The sequence below is a fragment of the Euprymna scolopes genome, chromosome 4, assembly GCF_053919585.1.
Source record: "Euprymna scolopes isolate OS-2025 chromosome 4, ASM5391958v1, whole genome shotgun sequence".
NCBI lineage: Eukaryota > Metazoa > Mollusca > Cephalopoda > Sepiida > Sepiolidae > Euprymna > Euprymna scolopes.
In genome coordinates this window covers 55,631,888-55,654,387 of record NC_136485.1, presented here as the reverse complement: position 1 = coordinate 55,654,387, position 22,500 = coordinate 55,631,888, and the positions used below count along the sequence as shown (strand labels likewise).

General features: G+C 32.3%; 1 protein-coding gene across 1 annotated transcript in view; it reads right to left on the bottom strand.

Annotated features, from left to right (window-relative positions):
- The window catches only part of LOC145267281 (zwei Ig domain protein zig-8-like), a 750,978-nt gene that overhangs the window by 587,584 nt on the left and 140,894 nt on the right, over nucleotides 1-22,500 (bottom strand). The window contains exon 2 of the mRNA XM_080123290.1: nucleotides 21,216-21,349. Coding sequence (XP_079979416.1) covers nucleotides 21,216-21,329 — 114 coding nt within the window. The 5' untranslated portion in view covers nucleotides 21,330-21,349. The remainder of the gene's footprint in view (nucleotides 1-21,215; nucleotides 21,350-22,500) is intronic.

Below are 22,500 nucleotides of genomic sequence, written 5' to 3'. Positions count from 1 at the left end.
GATTGTAAGGACAGTTAAATAACCCTAAAAGGCTAGTGTACATGTCGAGGCACAGAGAGAGATAGGGAGGGAGAGAGGAAGAGAGAGAGGGAGTGAGGGAGAGTGAGAGAGAGTGAGAGAGGGGGAGGATTTTCTTTACGAGACAAATGCAAACAAGACAACTTAATTGAATGCTTTGCAAAAAAAAAAAAAAAAAAAATCAACCGTTGAACCTTGTGGCTTCAACATTATGCCTAAGATGAGCCAGTGCAATTTAAACATTTAAGATAGAATGATGAATATACACGATTAGCGTTAAACTAGATTCTGTTGCCTTTGGTATTTCCTGTCTCCCTTTTATCTCTGGGTAAAAATGACATTATAAAAATATGATTCTCAGTATTACTATTATTATCATTATCATTATTATTATTATTATTATTATTATTATTATTATTATTATTATTATTATTATCATTATTATTATTATTATTATTATTATTATTATTATTATTATTATTACCCTCTCCTTCTTTTTTTTTCAATCACACACAATGCGTTCCTGCTGATAGAATTACGCTTTCACCATTGAACTATACTCTCTGTGATGTAAGTCTAAGCATGGCTGTAATTCGTGAATTATACGATATAATTGATTTGATAAATAATAAATAAATAAAAGATTTGTTGCGGGGAAAATCGCCCGAACATGAATGCAATTATCTGAACTAATAAGATTTAAAAAGCCCTAAAATTGTTCACATGTGGCGTAATTAACAATATAAGCGTTCCATATTGAAATGGCAAATAGTTTTATCTTTCTTCACACATAAACCCGGACAGGATTTGAGGGGAAAAACGACATAATCGAAGATAATTTAATTTTATATACATGCATATGCACATACACATAGGAATTATATATATATAAGCTTTAACCAGAAACATTTCTATGTATTCTTATGCACGTATGCATGCTACTTTATCGCTTTTACAAATGCTGTAAAATACATGGATACATACATCATCTCGACATTCAAATGCGACTAGTATGCACACAATATATCGTTTATATCCTGATGATGCCATTATGTAAGGCGAAATATCGATCATAAATTTTTGAACGCATTATATATAAAACATTAACTCTTTCTCTAACAAAAAGGGTTTTGTGATTTTTTTCAATGACGTTTGTTTGCATACATATACTTATCTATCTATCTATCTATCTATGTATGCATTTATCTATCTATCTATGTATCTATACATTCATCTATCTATCTATCTATCTATCTATTTATCTATCTACGTGTCTATAGATATATCTGTGTGTTCCTTTGGATTCTTAATCCGGCATGGAGATGTGATGAGTCTAGTGTGTTAAGTATAAGTTAGTGTTAAGTTCATGCTTGCATGCCTTCTCGCTTCCAGCTAACACCGCTGGCTAACCTCGTGGTGAAAAGGGAGCAGCTATGCACAAGTCTTCCATGCCAGAACATAGCCTCTCCATTATCAAGACTCCTATAGTGCCTTCACGTTGACCAACACGGTAACTGGGGGCCTTGCTGTCCAGACTAAACTTGTAGGAGATCTCGAAGTAGTAGGAGACCCCAGAGGTTGTGCGTTGGCCTACCAGTGTGTGGACATGGCCTAGCAGACTACCAACCCCTAACCCACTGTCTTGTTGGTAGGGCAAAGACTAGGGGAACCAACCCCAAAATTAAACACCACTGCCTTATGGGCCTTATCAGAGAAAAAGGCTAAGAGATGAGAACTCTGACTTCAAATCCTACTATTGCCTTGCAGTTTTCCTTAAAAGGATATGGAACCTCATTCAGAAAGAATAGGCGTAGTAGCGGACACGATAGGGCGACTGTTTACTTCGCTGAGATTACTTTCGGCCAGAAGCTGCGGCCTCCACTGCTGCCAATCTTCGCGGGTTCGTTCCACTGGACATGAGCATTGGAGGTTCAGAGGGTGTCTATCTGATGCGCAACGGATACTGCACCTAAACTGCGCAACCAAATGTGGAGCCAGGGTAGAAAGTCCAGTGGTGATGGAGTGAGACCACGCCAACACCGAGGGATAAAGCACTGAGGCCCCATTTAGTCATCATCAAGAATGACGGACTACCTGATGATGATAAGATCTATCTATCTATCTATCTATCTATATATCTATCTATATATGTATCCATCTATTTATTGATATTTTTATCTATGTATTTATCTATCTATCTATATATCTATCTATCTATCTATCTATCAACTTTTGAATGGCGCCAACTGGGGTATTTCTCATAAAATGTTATTTCATGGCGATTTAGAGACGTAAAGTTATATCCCTGCAAAATATATGAAAACGTCTTGCCTACCGTTAGTCACTGGTGAAATAGTAGACAAGAATGAGCTCTAAAACTAGAAGGGAAACTTCAGATAAATAGTCTGGAACCAGGGAAGACTGCCACTTATTGCCTATCGTACAATTTGTCAGCTACCACTGATATAAATACATACATAAAGACAGACAGATATACAAAGTTCCATAAAGATAAAGGAGTAAGTAAAGAGTAGGGGGATATGATGAGAGAGAAAGACAGAAAGAAAACAGAACAGAAGGAGATTCTCTGTACAAACCTTTATTAATTCATGAAAGCTTCAAGTACAAACCTCGCTTCATTTAAATGACAAGGTCAAAACGCTCCATTAACTATTCCCGAATAAAATATAAAACAAGCATAATTGGAGTACGCATTGCAGCCAGTATCATGCATATATATATATATATATATATATATATATATATATATATATATATAACTCTCTCTCCTTCTCGCCCTCTCTCTCTCTTGCCCTCTCTCTCTAACTCTCTCTCTCTCTCTCTCTATATATATATATATATATATATATATATATATATATATATATAATATAAAACAAGCATAATTGGAGTACGCATTGCAGCCAGCCAGTATTATGCATATTATATATATATATATATATATATATATATATATATATATATATATATATATAACTCTATCTCCTTCTCGCTCTTTCTCTCTCTCTCTCTCTCTCTCTCTCTCTCTCTCTCTCTCTCTCTATATATATATATATATATATATATATATATTAGTGTTGGGACGCGTAATCGGAATGGGAATCGGAAATCGGAAAAATCGGAATATTTGACGGTATCAAAATCGGTATCCGAATCGTAAAAATCTTTACCGATTTTCCGATGCCAAAACGATTCTTTTAATTGTCTTTTTTATTTGATTTTGTTTTAAGTAAAATCTTCCATTGCTGGTAATTATTGTAACATCAAAAATGTTTATTGGTTTTAAATGATCAGAAAAGCTAAAATCGATATACTTTCCCCCACAAGTATATTTTTACGTCTAGGAAAATATCTGCATATTCACACTTTGTACGGAAGTTATAAAATATATATGGCAATTTAGCCACACAGAATATTCCGCGTTTCATCCACGCTGGGATTTATCAGGCTTATGCGAGGAATTATAGCGTTTGAAAATTTTTACATAACCAGCCTCTCTTCAGACTTATTGAATAAAAAAAAACACTTTAGCAATAGAAAAATATGTAAAGACATTTCCCTTAAAGGAAATAAAGCATGCGAAAACATTTATCCCATCAGGAGTTTATTTAAATATTTATATATCACCCAATTTTCGTATCACTATTTTAAAACCTGTCATAAGAAGTTACCACAAAAACCTGTAGCCATTTAATATCGTTTAATAATACTATTCATTGATTTCTTAAATTAGATTTCTATATTTCTTTATTTCACATAATTTATTAAAACAAAAAAAAAATTAGAATTTTATTTTCATATTTATAATATGGCCATATCAACTAAGCTAAAACGTTATGGTTATTTTAGTTTCGTATTCAACCTATGCTCGCTCCTTTGTTTACAAAAAAATATCTTATTTCTTAGATTTAAGACCAGTTTTAGGTTAATATTTTATTTAATAGGGAAATAAAGTCCAAACATTACCTTATACTTATTTAATCCTCATTCATAATTCAAGGTTATGGATCTCATTCTATTTTTATTCCATTATTCTCTTTCGTTCTCATGTATAGGGATTGGCAAATATCGGGTATTCTTAGCTACGAAGCTATCCAGCTAGTTATTAATTAAAAAAATTAGTTGAAATTATGGGAACCCAAGATTACCGTATGTACTTATAACAGTTAAAGGGAGACAACCAAGGCCGTTTGATGTCTCTAGTTTTGTAAACCTTAAAATGCGTCTATGATTTATTAATTAGTTCAACTGTCTCCCTTTAACTTTTATAAGTACCTACGGCAATCTTGGGTTTCCATAATTTAAACTATGTAAAATAAAGAAATATAGAAATCTAATTTAAGAAATCAACGAATAGTATTATTAAAAGATATTAAATGGCTGCAGGTTTTTGTGGTAACTTCTTATGACAGGTTTTAAATAGTGATACGAAAATTAGGTGATATATAAATATTTAAATAAGCTCCTGACAAAGATACGTCCGGGATAAATGTTTCGCATGCTTTATTTCCTTTAAGGGAAATGTCTTTACATATTGTTCTATTGCTAAAGTGTTTTTTTATTCAATAAGTCTGAAGAGAGGCTGGTTTTTCAAACGCTATAATGTTTGAATTTTCCAATTAGTCTTGAAACAATGGTAACTAACAATGAAGTACACTCTTTGTTGCTATCAGTTCTTTTTTTAAAGTTTTGATTTTGTGAATACAGTATATGAATGCTCAGTTATGAAATATGATAATTTTGTAGCTTACAATTAAAGTCATCTCTTTTTGCCTTAAAATTTATTGGTATATGAAAATTTACTGAATTATACAAATCAAGTAAAATTCGGTATATTACAAACAAGTATATATATATATATATATATATATATATATATATATATATATATATATATACAGGGTGACCTAAAAAAACAGAGGACATTCAATTGTTTTTCTGAGCATTTTACAGTCAACGGAGAAAAAAAAAGGCCAAAGACCCTAGTGTTTTGATGTGATGTTTTGAATATAATAAACTAGTAATGACCAAAGTTGCATTTCATTCAGACAAAACACTAAGAAACGGGGCCTAATTAGAGTTGGGGCCCGTTTTTTTGGTCACCTTGTATATATATATATATATATATATATATATATATATATATATATATGCCAGGATTTATAATTATGTCATCTCTACACCTCTTGAGGATATTAACCAGTTCGTGATTTTAGGCCATACCCGCACGTTATAAGCTTATTTGTTAACGCAATAGTGGATATTGGGACACTATGCTTTATCATAAACGTTTCTATTATATAAGTAGCCGTAATTCCAGAGGAATATGTTGCCAGATCTTTAACATGGCAAGTTCACATGAAAAACTTTCATAATGCCATCAAAAGAAAACAACCGCTTGACAGCTGACGATCTGAGTGAGAACGCTAAATCAACAAAGATTGCCATGATGTTTGATGCTTGTTTATCGTGCCAAGACTTTCCAGAGGCGTCTGATCGTATTCATTCAAAATGGTGAACTTTAATTTCCTGATGTACACATTTTTATTTGGTCTTGTGAACCATGAGACGAGACTCAGCTGTAAAGAGTATACTTCTGTGTGCGTAGGTATATCTCTTTCTCTCTCCCTCTTTTGTGATACAACGAAACAGTATTATATGTGACTGACTATATATATATATATATATATATATATATATATATATATATATATATATATATCCAGAGGAAGTTTCAAAATAAAGACAAAACGTTGATAAACACAACTCGGTTTGTTCATTTTATTACTCTCTCTTTCTCTCTCTCTCTCTCTCTCTCTCTATATATATATATATATATATATATATATATATATATATATATATATATATATATATATATATATATATATATATATATATATATATGATAGAGAGAGAGTAATAAAATGAACAAACCGAGCTGTGTTTATCAACGTTTTGTCTTTATTTAGAAACTTCCTCTGGATATATATATATATATATATATATATATATATATATATATATATATATATATATATATATATTTATATATATATATATTACTCTTCATTTCTCTCTATATATAGATGTATGTATCGCGTTAGAATGGAAGATATTGAGGAGAATTCGAGGTTTTCATCTGATTAACATATTGTTTCATTAACATAGTGTTTCAAATGTTTGAATATATTTGTGGCGATTTTTTGCTGATAAAAAGCGATGTGGTGACATGTTGTACTATATTTGCATTATTATAGCGATAAACGTGTAATATATATATATATATATATATATATATTATAATAAAAATAAAAGTGTAGACTGAGTAGATCCCTTCATGATTGTAATGTAATATAACACACCGCAACATATATCTCTATTTGTCGTAAAGTATAATGACATACCACAAACTTCTAGTTTTTTAATTATTTTTAATATTTTCAATTAATAAAGTGTTGAACGATAAGATTCGACGAATGTAAGCAGGAAACTTCATCATAAAGTCTTTAAAGTAAAAAAAAAAGACCGATGTCAGTGCTGGCTAGATTGTAATCAATGATCCCGTTAGGAAAGAGACAAGTCGCGTCCAGAATAAATAGTAGGCATGTTAAAGTTGATATTAATGTAAATTGTGGTTCATTGTTTTTATATCATTTCAAGATGTTTCGTCGAAATATGGTAAGTATTCGTGTTACATTTGCGATCGTTGTTAGTTTTTTTTACTACAAAGCAAAACTTAAAAATTGTTAGAAAAGATTAAGAAATATATAGTTAAACAGAAGAACACTGTGTTGTTAAACCATATTTAACTAAATAAATGCAGTCTAAATACACACACATATATATATATATATATATATATATATATATATATATATATAGTCATCCACATACAGTACTGTTTCGCTGTTTCACAGCTCATCAGTGCGGCTAGACAGGCAACTACCTCAAGCCAGGATTGAAACCCGACCGTTTATACGGCAGTCAAGGCTTCTAACCATTACGCTATTGGCGGCTGCTTGAACGAGTAGTGAGTTTAACGATGTTTTGATGGCGATAAAGCTACACTGAATATATATACATTTTATAACTTACTAACTAGCTCTACCTACGTATTGAGCACTTTTCAAGTAAATACTTAAAGTTTACGCATAAATTTATACTTTCGTATATTAATTTTATGTGAGTAAATTAAGTATATATATATATATATATATATATATATATATACTTAATTTACTCACATAAAATTAATATAGGAATTATATTAAATAAATTTATGGTTTCGTATATTAATTTTATGTGAGTAAATGAAGTAGTTATATATATATATATATATGTATATATATATATAACTACTTAATTTACTCACATAAAATTAATGTACGAAAGTATAAATTTATGCGTAAACTTAAAGTATTTACTTCAAAAGCGCTCAATACGTAGGTAGAGCTAGATAGTAAGTTAGAAAATATATATGGCGATTAAACTACACTGAATATTCCGCGTTTCATTCACTTTAGGACTCTTAAGGCTTATTGGTATGTGAACGATTACTAGATTTATATAATTCAGAATACTACAAATGAGCCTGAAGAGTCCTAGAGTGGATGAAACAAAAACCAAGACTTCAAAGAATGGGTTGATAGCAACAAATAGTGTATTTTATCGTTAGTTACAATTGTTTCAAGACTATTCTTTTTGAAAACAATATGCTCAATTATGAAATATGATAATCTTGTAGCTTACAGTTTAAGTAATCTCTTTTTGGCTTAAAATTTATTGGTACGTGTACGATTACTGGATTTATATAAATCAGAATACTACAAATGAGACTTTATATATATATATATACATATATATATATATGTATATATATACATATATATATGTATATATATATATATATATATATATATATATATATATATATATATATATATACTAGCAAAAATACCTGTCGTTGATTGGGTTTAAAAACAGCCTACAGAAAACGGACTCTGATTTATGAAAGTATGATAGGTTATGAAAAGGAAGGGTTGTAAATTTGGGTTAAATTTTAGGGTATCAAAAATATGATGAAAGTAAACAGTAAAATAGATAAACCTCATAATTTATTATACCATACCTGTTCACGCTGAAACACTTATCACAATATTCTGTGGATCTATATTATAAAACCTTGTTAAACTTTGTGGCATATTTCCATTCTATCGAGGTCAGCCGCGAACGATCACCCCATAATTTTATTATACTATATTTCTTCAAACTGAAACATAATTATCTAAGTATAATTACGCAGATAGATATGAAAATTTGTATTAATGTTTGTGCCTATTTCCATTCTATATAGTTTTCTATAATAGTCAACAATATAGGAGCCTGTTGGTGATCAGACACACATGCACAGACAGTCAGCTTTATATATATACATATATATATATATATATATATATATATATATTACCAGGCTGCCCGATGTTGCCCGGTTGGAAAATACGCATAAATATTATATTTTAATTAATGGGGACTTTTTATTTATCATACACAGAAATACCATAGATACCTTTAAATAATGGAGTTAAGAAGCAGAAAGCAGCTGTGACATGTTCAGGCGAGTATTATATTTTTTCTAAACAGTTCACTTCTTATAAGTGAAAAAATGAGCTTAGATCGAAAGCAAAACCTAAAGACAATGAGTCAAGTACGATAGTCATTAGGCCAGCTTGACATGGTCGTACAGAAGTATTTTATAACGTACTTATTCTGAACATAATACACTCTCATAATTAATTAAGGACAGCACATGCACATTCGTCAAACAGTTGACAAATAGAATAAAATCAGGACACGCCCACGTAATAATTGATTTAATTAAGACCCCTTAGCAGCCTCTTTTCCGGATGAGCATGGATTAAAAATCTCTCCATATGTCTTAATACACTATATACAAAATTCCATGTATGTAGATTAAAAATTCGTTGCGTATATAGGTTGAGAAGTGTGCTCACACACATTCTCACTTTTATCGATATATGGATTATATAATTCTGTGTAGTATAAAATGGATAAAATCGTTAGTAGCATTGTATTGATGAACGAATACTTAAAAGTATGAATATCAATGGGAGTTAACTGCGTTCACTTTTCCATTTAACGCTAAAATAATACCAGCATCAGTCCTAAAACCGACACCATCCCACCCCGCGGATAATTCACATATACATCCTATTTATTCCAAAGTATTTTAAGCGCTCTATTTTTGTAGATATATCAATGCTAAGCGGAGCAATATAAATAACATGGCTTTTTGCCGTAGTATATTTATTCATTAAATTAAATGACAATGGATTCATATGAATCTAAAAAAAAAGTCGACTTGCTATCGGCTTATTTTACGTAAGAACTTAATAGCATGTAAATGTTTCCACGAAAGTTCAATCTTTTTGTAGGCTTTATTTGTTGTAAGCATGACCATCTATAATAAGTGCTCTTTGGAACTCTTTCTCTTCTTTTTTTGTTGCTGCAAAATGCGTTTCTCTTGATTCTATTGCTTAACGGTTTCTTTCCTTTGTTTCATCCATGCACATGGAATTACGCTCCATTATCGCTGCTTAGTTTGTGCTCTAAATACATTTATGTTTCCTCATATAAGCAGTTGGATCTTACATCTCGCATCTTTCCTTAGAGCGGCAATTCGCTAAATATAGCGGGATCACCCCACCACCACGTCACCAGGAAATTCATGCGTTGTATCCGACCTTGCGCATCTATTTCAAAGCTAAGAAAAAAATTAAATTAACCTCATAAAAGCGCGCGAAACAAACCGCCCCAAATACGTTTCCGTAAACACATATGGGCAGACTGGATCAAAACTCAGGCACCTGTTTTAATAACGAGCATCTCTATATTTATTTGTTGCATTGAAACTTGAGTATCAATCTGAAAGGTAAAAAATACGGTTGGTTTCCTTTACGATATATTATTCTCTATGAGTGATTTAATGCTGAATTAAACTGGCAAATGTTATCCTAACTTAGAATAATTATTTATGAAAAAAAAAATTGAAATTATCATATATTTTTTTAAATTTCCAACGTTGGAGAAATATAAGATTTGAGTCAGACCGGTGTCTTTAAACAGGTCCTTTGATTTTTCTTTCTTGAAGATCCTGATAATCTATAATATAAATCTCACCTGTCTATTTAAATGTATGTATGTATGTATGTATGTATGTATGTCACGCAAAAACGTTCGACATCGATAGAGGTGATTGATTTTGACGAAAACGATATCCTATTGAAGCTCGACTCTTTGGACGACAAATATCGAAAAGTTGGCTAAAAACATTAATTCCTTCATATGGGCACTTTTCTACAGGAAAGGGGTAGATTTTCTCTTCGATATTTTCAAAAGTTATCCCCTCTTTTCATCTGACTAGACTTAATTTAAACATTCGTCACTTCCGGTTTGGCGAGTGGAGCAACAGCAAAGACGTCATGTTTTTTTTTTCGCGTTCTTCTCCTCCTTCGCGGTACGGGTTCGAGCCTGCCTGCCTACTACCACCTTTTTTTTTTTTTTGCTCAACACACGGCAATAACTTCCTGGGCAACGCCGGGCACCCAGGCTAGTTAATTACATATGCTTGACTTATAAGATTCTTGACATGATATATATATATATATATATATATATATATATATATATATATATATATATTGAAGACTATTCATACTCCTATAAATGTTTGTGAAAAGAATGTGCATCTCTTATACGGAGCATGCCTACTAGACCCTTTTTATTAGTCTCTTTGTAGTTTGCCATTCACCAATAGTTAGCCAATTCCTGTAAAATTTATTACTTTGCTACTCGTACCAGGATTCTGTGTATTAAATCTTAACATCGGAAAGCCTCGTGTTAAGCAATTAGTTTACTGCTTTATCCGTTTTCTTTTTCATTTTCAGGAATACCGATATGACTCTAAATTCAACGTAATTTAAGACTAGACTTTTTATTAAGAATTAATAACCATTATATTCTGCGCAGTTTCTCAAAGTGATGTTGCCTATAATAACACCGCTGCTAACAGTTATAAATAGGGGTGATCGTGTTTAAATTTATTGTGATCAAGGGATTATTCATAATTGTCTTTGTGATAGGGAATCAGAAAAAAAGATAATGTGTTTATCAGTCCTACTATCGTCCATTGTTTTTAGAGCCAAGTATATGGCTTCAGCTTTTGTAGAAATGATTAGTTTTATAAATTGTTAGTTGTGAAAAAAAAATATTCCCAAGGCCACACGAGGATGCAGCGGACAATAAGTTTACAATAAACGTATCCAGGATTGAATTAATCTTTAAAAGCTTCGAAATATCGAATAAATTAATGGGCACTCTGCCGATCTCTGGAATATTAAAGGAAATTAGAGTCATCTGATATTAACGCAATAGGCGCAGTGTATCTTATAAGATTGGACACGACTCACCAATTATGAATTACTAACCATTATGCCCAGAGCAGCATTCCGTTCGAAAGCTCAATGAACACACTATAATTATTACTAGTAGTAGTAGTAGTAGTACTTGTGGGAGAGTATTAGTAGTACTTGATAATGTTAGTTTGATGATAGAGTTATCCATTATAATAAACTAAATATAGAAAATTTTTACAAAGAAATATTAAACACAGAGAAAACCACTGCCATACAAATAATTTAATGAGCACTAGGAACAAATAATACAATTAGAAAATATTTGAAGAAAGTGGAATAAAAGAAAGGATTAACACGATACAGCTCAGGCTACTGAGAAAAATAAATATTATGTAGATAATCATGTCTATCTGTCTGTTTCTCTTTCTCTCCCTCTGTTTATATATATATATATATATATATATATATATATATATATATATATATATATATATATAAGGACTAGGGCGATTCCAGTATATTTACCGATTCCAATACAATTACCGATTCCCTATTAAATTCCCGATTCCGATACAATTACCGATTCCTATTCTTTCTAAATCTCTACATATTTAACTATAAAGTTATTTTTTTTCACGATTACCCTAAAAACGCATGTTTAATGTGCAGATATTTTCTCAAACGTGTAGTTACACTTGTGAGGGATGATCTATTGATTTTGGTTTTACTAAGAGATTAATATCAAAACATATCCATTATTTTAGTATTATTATCAGCGATAGAATATTTTTCTTTAAAGAACACCAAATAAAAAAAAGCCTACTAAAAGAATCGTTGTTGGCATCGGAAAATAGTCACAGATTTTTCCGATTCAGATACCGATTCTAATACCCCGAAAATTTCCGATTTTTTCGAGTCCCGATTCCGATTCCTATTAATTGACCCAACACTAATATATATATATATATATATATATATATATATATATATATATATATATATATATATATATATATATATATATATATATATATATATATACATGTATATATGTATATATATGTATGTATATGTATACATGTATATATATGTATATATATATGTATGTATATGTATACATGTATATATATGTATATATATGTATATATATGTATGTATATATGTATGTATATATGTATATATATGTATATGTATATATATATGTATATATATATGTATGTATATATATATGTATATATGTATATATATGTATATATATGTATGTATATATATATGTATATATATGTATATGTATATATGTATATGTATATATATGTATATATATGTATATGTATATATATATGCATATATATATGTATATATATATTTATATATATATGTATATATATATGTATATGTATATATATATATGCATATGTATATATGTATATGTATATATATATATGGATATATATATATATATATATATATATATTGAGGATAAAAAAACAAATATAACATGTCTACATATGTAGTGACAAACTTTAAGACAAATATCCACGTGCCGTTCAACAAAAAGACGTATCCACCTTAATACAAAAGTGCTAATTTATTTTGGTGTCTTCACCTTCCCTCCACTCTACCCATTTGTGCTGATAAAGAGACAATGTTAAAAAAAAAACATTCATTGTCAGTTATTTTCAATATTAATAAAATGAATGTCGTTTCCGAAACGATCGAACACCAAATTTGACTTTTTTCTGTTTCTCCTTTTCTGCAGTTTAAATCCCATTTTTCCGTTAGGCTCACACGGCAAAGCCCGCAGACGACGAAAACCGGCCCGGAAAATGTCGTGAAACCGAGTGGCAAAAAGAGATGCAAGCGAGCAGACGCCTTCTGAAATGGTCACCCATCTGGAACTGGCGAGGTTTTACGTTGCTTGACATCGGTGATCTGGCGAGAACCGGTGGGTCAACGTGACTGTGACTTATAGAGCGTTATCATATGTTAGATTTTCCTAAACACCCACTAAAATATTCAAGTAGTGCATAACGCAACACCATGGATTTACATATAGAAATCCCTGAAAACGTATTAATTACAAATTAATTACATGACTCAAAAATCTAAAACGACCTGAGTCACTTGACGAATTAATCACAACATGAAAAGTACTTTATTCAATTTTTATAATTATCTATCTGCGAAGTCTTCGATCGTTGTATAAAAGTTTTTACAATGTTAAATCGTCTGATTCTTAATTTATACATTATTATATTTTTACCGATACTTTCAACAGTTAGAATTTATTAGTTGGCCTGATTCCGTCGAGTAATTCTTTTACGTTATTTGTTCAAAAACATTGTAATCGAGTTAGAATGAATCTGTGTGTGTCAAAGATATGTCCTATGTTCTGTCTGGCTAGAACCATCTGTTCTCCTGTAACTCGATCACGTGTCAGTAAGTGCATTCTATCGGTGCAAACAGATTTTGTCACACGCTCCGATAACAAAAGGGTATTTTGTCCTGCTGTTTCATTGTGTCTTATCGTTTTTCGTCTCTCTTGTTGAATCGTTTATTCTCATTTTGAAAGAATTTAATTAGGTACATTGCAATATATATATATATATATATATATATATATATATATAATACACACACGCATATATATATATATAATACACACACACTCGCATATATATATATATAATACACACACGCATATATATATAATACACACACTCGCGTATATATATATATATATATATATATATATATAATGTATATGGCAATAAAGCTACGTAGACTTCCGCGGTTCACCGCCATAGGGAATTTTTGTATAGCATAATTGACATGTATATTTTCATAAGCTACTACTTAGTTCTACTCTGGTACTGTTGAAGTAAATAATGAAAGTCAATACATAGCATTTTATGTGGATATATTAAATGATACACACACACACACACATATATATATATACGTATACTTAGTTATATTTTTTATTAAAAAAACATTTCCAGCAGATTGCTGTATTATAAGGAAAACAAGTTTAAAGTAAGAGCGTAATAGTTATGTTTTATTTTCCGAAGTTTAGATGAGATAATCGATTGGTACCATCGGTTTCAAACCTGGTTTCAAACCTGATAATAGGAGACATTTAAGCTCCGGATATCAATCTCTCCTCAGCTTGATATAGAGACCTAAAGGGTGCCTATTATCAGGTTTGAATCCGACGGTACCGATGGCTTATTTCGTCCAAACTTCTGAAAATAATATATATATATATATATATATATATATATATCACACTACATTGCTCTATCGAAGGTACTACTAGAGATAATATAGAGTATATTATATAAACCTATATATTACCATGTCTATTCCGTTTAGTGGAGTTTCATTGGTCCAGATATGTCGATTCTGAGGTAGAAAACGTTTTAGAATGCGCAGCCTAATTTTCAGCACAATATAATAAGTGATGGCGCCGATAGATATTGGGAAAAATTCAATATACTAGTTAAAGACAAGCAATACACGCGTTTTGTTTCCTATATCATTTAAAAAGTCATTATATAAAGACAGCATCAATGAAAAACTTAAATTACAAAGAAAAGCTGACGAAAGCTAAACATATGTGATAAAAAATTATCTCAGACATTGAAATTAAAAGTTTCTGCTGCCGGCAGAAAAGTGATTTTTTTTCAAGGAGTTCAATAGAAATATTGTTTTGTGTAATTCACTTTGACAGTTGTTAATGTTTTTAATTGATTACCCGTCAAATAAATAAATGAATTAAAAATAACCCAAGTTTAATCCCTCCCTCCAACAAAAAAAAAACATAACTTTGCTGTCGGCTAGTTTTATTTATCTCCATCCCACGAATGAAAGAAGAGGCATACGGTTAAGAAAGTGAACTTTGAAAGGCCAGTTCTCTGACAAAGAGTAATCTCATTGGCAAAAAACAGCCTGTTAGGGCATTCCACGTTAGCAGCGCCTCATGGGATTACCAATAGACATGCTTGTTCTAAAACGTACAAAAAGTAAATCCTGATGAAGTGACTATGCTAGAATTGCATGGCAGAGAAAAAGGTACACTAGACCAAGCATGCCTCAAACGTTGTTGCTATGATTTTGTTATGAAACAGATACTCAGGGTTCCGACTCGGCTGGTGCAATAAAGTTTGCATTTATAATGAATCATGGTCCCTCTAATATTGGAACGCACTTTACAAATCAGTTCGTATGCTCCTCGACAACAACTAAATCTAGGCTGTGGAATGAGAGATATGATTTATGCGATTTGCTCTGCCTTACAAATTACTGATCAGTTGGTGGCCAGAGATAGAGAAAGAAAAAGACAATCACTATGTACTGAAATATTAGCAGCATATTTTAAATTAACATATTCTCACTATATTGCTTCCATAGAAGAAAAAAAATTGTTCCCACCCTCTCACTTTTAATCATGTGGTCTCCAAGCATTTTCTAACAATTTGCATAGCCTTGTAACCTAACCACGAGTTAATACTTTGACCATGAGTTTACTCGCAAAATATTTAACACTCAATCAACTTCGATATCCATCTTAAAAGATTGTACTGTATTAACTATTCTTCATTTTAATTCAGTAATAAGTTCTGGGAAATCAAGGGGCCTTCTTGGTCTAACATAATTTCTATGTGAAATACATAAATATCTGTATGCAATTAAAATACTCCTATATTTCTGAATGTTTGAAACATCGAAAAACAACGAAGAGCATTAATTTTCCTCTTTTCAGTCGACAACTTAATCGTGTTATAGTGTGCCTATATTTTTTCCTAATTTTGTTGAATTCTAGAAAAATAATTAATTAATACAAGGGAGTATGGATATTAAATCAGTATTTACGTATACTTTAATACTAAATATTAATACATGCTACTCTTGAAATTTTGGTATTTACATAAATAAAATAAACATTTGATAAATAAAGAAAATAATCGACTCTGAAATAAAGATGAACGTTTACATATATACATGCATACATATATAAATATTGTAGGATCTATAGTTAAATTATGTAAGTAAAATGGATTGTTATACAAAACTTTATTTTTTGAATCAATGAATGCAAAATTTAAAGTTAAGTAAAGAACAGTTTAGTAAATGGCTTTGAAGTTCTTGTATTCCTTGTTTCAAACAATACTTTTTTTGTCTAAAAATTCTATATTTTTACTTGACAGAATTTAACTATAAATTCTACAATTTTGCTTTGCTCTATCTTGTATATTGAGCCATTTTATTTGGCTGGAGTTGTCTCATAAAAATATTTCTTCTCGATAATATTTTATAAGACGGTAAAGCACAAGATCTGTGATTTAACACATCTCGTTGTATTTATATATAAATAGAGAGAGCTAGATAGATAGATAGAGAGATAGAGATAGATAGATAGATAGATAGATAGAGAGAGAGAGAGAGAGAGAGAGAGAGAGAGAGAGAGAGAGAGAGAGAGAGAGAGAGAGAGATGGCCTAGGGAAGCGTTGAAGAGAAATCAATAAAGTACCGGATCGCAATTGTGAGAACTAAAATACAAATTATTTTGTATAAAAAAGATATATGTTATGTATTTCAAAAACATACTCTGGGTTTATTGTAGGTAACTTGTTTTTGAAGGCGTTTAAATCTAAACAAATGATCAGCGACCCATGAATTTAAAAACGAATCGAAGAATGGCATTCGTGACGAGTCCGCCGATAAGGAATTGGTGAAGCGTGTTTGGGTATTCCTATTGTAGAAAGTACAGTTTCAGAGAAAGCGAATTGTATAATTAATATGGGTTTTAATCGCAGCTTAGTATCGTTCTATTAATATAATTGTTGACACGGAATGTTGTATGGATTCCTGTTTTGAGGAAGCATTTAAATTTAAAAGGTAGTAATGTGTAGTATAATCTATATTATGCTGAATGAGTTAGATATTGAAGGGCGTATATTCCTATTGTTAAGGGGATGACTTTAAAGATTCTTGGAAATCGAGAGAACGGACAAATTAATATAAGTGTAAGCCTTTGGTCATAAATGTAGTGTTTTTACCATTGCTGTATGTAAAAATGTAAATTTTCTACGAGTGAAGAGACTTCCGTGGCGTATTAAATGAAGTAGATAGGTTAATATCAGTTTGCTATATACGTGGAATCAATATAGGTTCGAGTTTACCATTTGTATTAACCCTATCAATCTTAAACTAATAATGCTTATGGGTCTAATAAGTGGGACTGTATGAAATTGGTTGGGTTAAATCTTGGTTGTTTACCTGTTTATTCTTTATTTAAGGGTGCTTAGTACGTATAAGATTCATATATATTTTATTTTTCTAAATGAGCGTTTACTAATATTTGTTGTTAATGATAGGTAAGCAATTTGAGTTGTGTGATTGGGGGCTAGATCCCTGTATCTCCTCATTGCAACGGATCTTTAAAGGAGGTCGTGATGGTGTTTAGCAGATCCAGGTTTTAAGTCACCTTTGGATATAGATTCAGTACGGCACAATCACATTGACACACCGGTTCTCGCCAGATCACCGACGTTAAGCAACGATGAGCCTGCCCAGTATCAGATGGGTGACCATTTGGGAACGCTAGGCACCTTCCCAAAATGAGCACCCATCTGATACTGGTCAAATGATCACCCATCTGGTTAATGCCCAACCTTCTGGGAAAGTTGCCCCCCCCGAAAAAAGAACTCCTCACTACAAAAGCATCTACAAAGTTGTGGATGGCCTATGCCTCTCCGGGGGCTCAAGGCTATGGATGGATAAAAATTAATCTAGCATATAGATGCAATACATTTTGGTCGTTTTACACAGTTTATTGCAATTTGTTATTCTTCGTTAATATAAGTTATTGGTTGATTACAGGGCATTGAGCGGGTTCAAAAAGTCGTACAATGCTGATGCATATTAATTTACTTTAAGCTATTTTATAAAGCAAATAGCATTTCAGCCCGGCGTTGCCCGGGTATTTGGAGGTGTATGTTGAGTGAAAAAACTAAAAAAAACAAAAGCGGTCAATTTTTTTATTTTGACCCCTATTATGACCCTTTAAAATTTATTGTTTTAGGCTCAAATCAAGTTATTAAGTTAGATCCATGTCCAAGGAACGTATATCAACAATTTAAAGTGTTTAGACCAAAAATTGTCGGAGGCGTGTGGTAGAGTTCTCAAAAGTAAAATCGCTGAACTTTGACCCCTTAATTGCACAATTTCTGGCCGAAATCCGGTCACATCGATTTTCCCAAATCTCAGTACCCTGTATATCGAATTTCGAGTCTGTCGACTGAAAATTGACAGAGTTATTGCGTATGACAATGTACACAGACACACAAACACACAGACAGACACTTTCACTTTTATAGATATACTAGCATGAGTGCCCGGCGTTGTCCGGGTGTTTGGAGGTGTATGCTGAGCAGCAAAAAAACAAAAACAAACAAAAACAACAACAACAACAACAACAAAAAAACAGTCAATTTTTCTAAATTTGACCCTATTAGGACCCCTTAACATTTATTGTTTTGGTCTCAAATCAAGTTATTAAGTTAGATCAATGTCCAAGAGACCTATATCTAAAATTTCAAGTGTTTAGACTAAAAATTGTCGGCGGAGTTTGGTAGAGTTCTCAAAAGTTAAATCGTTGAACTTTGACCCCTTAATCGCGTAATTTCTGGCCAAAATCCAGTCACATCGATTCTCCCAAATCTCAGTACCCTCTTTATCAAATTTCGAGTCTGTAGACTAAAAATTGAAAGAGTTATTGCGTATGGAAATGTACACAGACACACTCACATACACTTTCTCTTTTATAGATATATAGATTTACATTGACAATATCCAGTTATTGATCTATAAAGAAGAAGAAGAAGAAGAAGAAGAAGAAGAAGACGAAGAAAAACACTATTGGTTGCTTAATACGGCTTTATGTATGGCATCTTCTGTTACGATCCTAAATCATCGCCTTCTTCGCTCATCAATATTTATTGTTCGAAGTTGAACATCAGATAACTTATGAGCTTTGGCATTTTTCTTTACACAAGATTTTAAATAACAATGTTTCTTCATCTTTTGTACATGAACACGGAATCGCATTAAATAAGAGTTGTATTTTAAATGTAATTATTTTATTAAAATATACAAAGAAAACCAAGAACGAACAAATTTAACAAAACAACTTGTTTGCAACTGCAAAATAATGATCGCTATAATCACATTTTTACTGCGGTTATGAACGTTAGACAGCATTACGATCAAAACCATTTTGTAGGTCACTCTCAAACTAACGCTTCACAAAAGTGGCCAATATCAATACCAGATCAATACGGAATTCACTCAGAGTCTCTCTTAGAATACATTGAACGGCATGAGATCGCATCGGCTAGAAACACACTAAGAGACCATCACAGTTACGCTGCATTTGATGACATGATAGGCTTCAAAGAGTCTGTATACTATCCAAATATCGCATTGAGGTAGACGAGATGCCCAATAAGACTAAGTCTTTAACTTTGTTAACGAGTTTGTTTATAAGGTTTTGACGGTGACTAATTCGCTCTTTCAAATAGTTGTACGAGAAATGACCAAACTTCTTGTGCAACAGTTTCTTCAGGATCCATCTACTTAGCTAAGGTGCGCGTTGAGTTTTCGGACTTTTATCCGGATCCTTAATGAATTTTCACTTGCATCAGCAGTCCGAACGCCTGATGCAATCCATACTCTTAGTCACTGACTCTAGTTCACATCTCAATGTTGTGTAGTGGCGAGGACTCATAACGGTCTCTGTTGACAGGTACATATCGAGGGCAACATATAACGGAAATATAACGGAGGATGACCCATTTATATACACTTTGGGAGGGTATTTGATGTAATATTCATTAACAAAGACGATAGAAAAGACATTATTTTTCGGTTGATGTCAAACGAAGACAAAGTCTTACTTTTAACATAAAGATATTTATTCCAGTTGGATAAGATGATGTTCAGACAATAGATGCCTTACAGAATTACATTGTCTTGTCTCTCTTTCCATTTCGCTTCCAAAAGAGGCTTGGGCTCAGTAAACTCTCCCAATTCTCTGTCAACTCCGAACTCTTCTGACTCTCTTCTGATCTCCTGACTGACTATAAATTAACTGAATATATTATAAACTATCTTTCTTTGTGCCGCCAGAACGTGCGCAGACATTTGCAACACAAAGAAAATTCCTTAATTTACATTGTCCAATTCTACTTGCTCTGACCCAATTAGTTGTATAGTTATTTCTAACACAATAGACAGTGCTCTACATTCCTACCATCGTATCAAGAATATAATATAGTAAAATATAAATTTATAATAAATATATAATTTAATAAAATAGAAAATATATCTTTTTAACTTTTTATTACTGAGTTCGATTCTAGCCTTTTCCTTTAATAAATATTATTTTAAATCTTATTTACTTTGTTTCTCTTATTGCTGGGATCTGCTCTCTTCAAGAGACAACATCAAGATCTAAAAGTATTCAAAGAGAGCGCCTGAAGCTCTCAAATACACGATATAATACACAAAGGTAGATATTTATTGCTATTTATCGATACGTAATACTTTAAAGTTTTTTTTAAATAAAAGAATATAAAAACTGATAAGGACATTGCGCAATATTATATACGCACCCATTGACACGGACACAAATACCCACACGCACATACACTATATATGCATTAAAAATATACTTACAAATTTCGTCCCTAGATTTATCACTGCACATCTCAAGGTTGCCAGCTCTCCCCGAAGAAATGTCACATTGGTTGGTGTAGGGAGGAACCTGGGCTGAGGTGGCGTGGATGTCATCGCGTATAACGAACCTAAAACTGACAAAAAAGCATAAGATCAGTATCAACAAAACACTTTCGATGCATTATAAAACAAAACAAAACAAAAACAATATGAGGATGATTTCAAATACAGTTTGTACATGTCTCGGTCTACATTATAAGGACTATTCGGACGACTGCTCTTATCTAAAGTGTTATTCTTTATAACGCTTCCTGAGTTCAACAGCATACGAAGGGCGTGCAATAAGTAATGTCCCTGACCCACTTCCCAGATTAGTAGAGCAACGAAACTTGGCACAGTTATTAGTCTTTCTCTACATAGTAACTAGCCAGAGTTATGCATTTCTCCCATCGTTTGATGCGGCTCTGGAGACCGTTTTTGTAGAACACCCCAGGTTGGTCCTCCAACCAAGACGTGACTTCAGAAATCAAGGGTGCATCATCTGGGAAACGCTTTCCTTTCAAAAACAACTTTATGGTTGGGAAGAGGTGAAAGTCAGAGAGTGCAAGGTCAGGACGTAGGGAAGATGGAGAGGATTTCATAATCACACGCCCTGGATTCTGATCTGGCGATATGCCAGTTGTGGACCGGAGTGTTGTCCTGCAGTAGGAGGGCACCTTTGCTAATCTTGCACCGCCTCTTGATTTTGATAGCTTCCCTTAATTTCCTCAAAAGTGAAGCAGAATAGGCTCCTGTAATTGTGGTAACATTTGCCAGAAAATCTGTCATCACTACTCTGTCCTGGTCCCAGAAGACTGTAAGCATGACCTTGCCAGCTGCACTCTTGCCTTCTTTGGAGGTAGTGAGTTCAAGTGCTTCCACTGCATTGACTGGGCTTTGGTTTCTGGATCCAAGGGATGGACCCAGGTTTCATCCTGTGTAATCAGTCTTTTGAAAAATTTTGACTCATCTTCTTGGCACATCTCCAAATTCACCCTCGAGCACTCGACGCGTTCTCGCTTCTGGAATGGTGTGAGCAACCTGGGAATCCATATGGCAGACACCTTATGCATATGCAAATGGTCATGCATGATAGTTTCCACAGACCCTGTACTAATCTTGACATCTTGGGTTATTTGGCGCATAGTAATGCGCTAATCTTCCAAAATGGCAGCTTCAACTTGACGGACAGATGCATCATCAATGGCAGAAGGGGTCGGTCAGGTCTCGGAGGTGTTTCTACAGA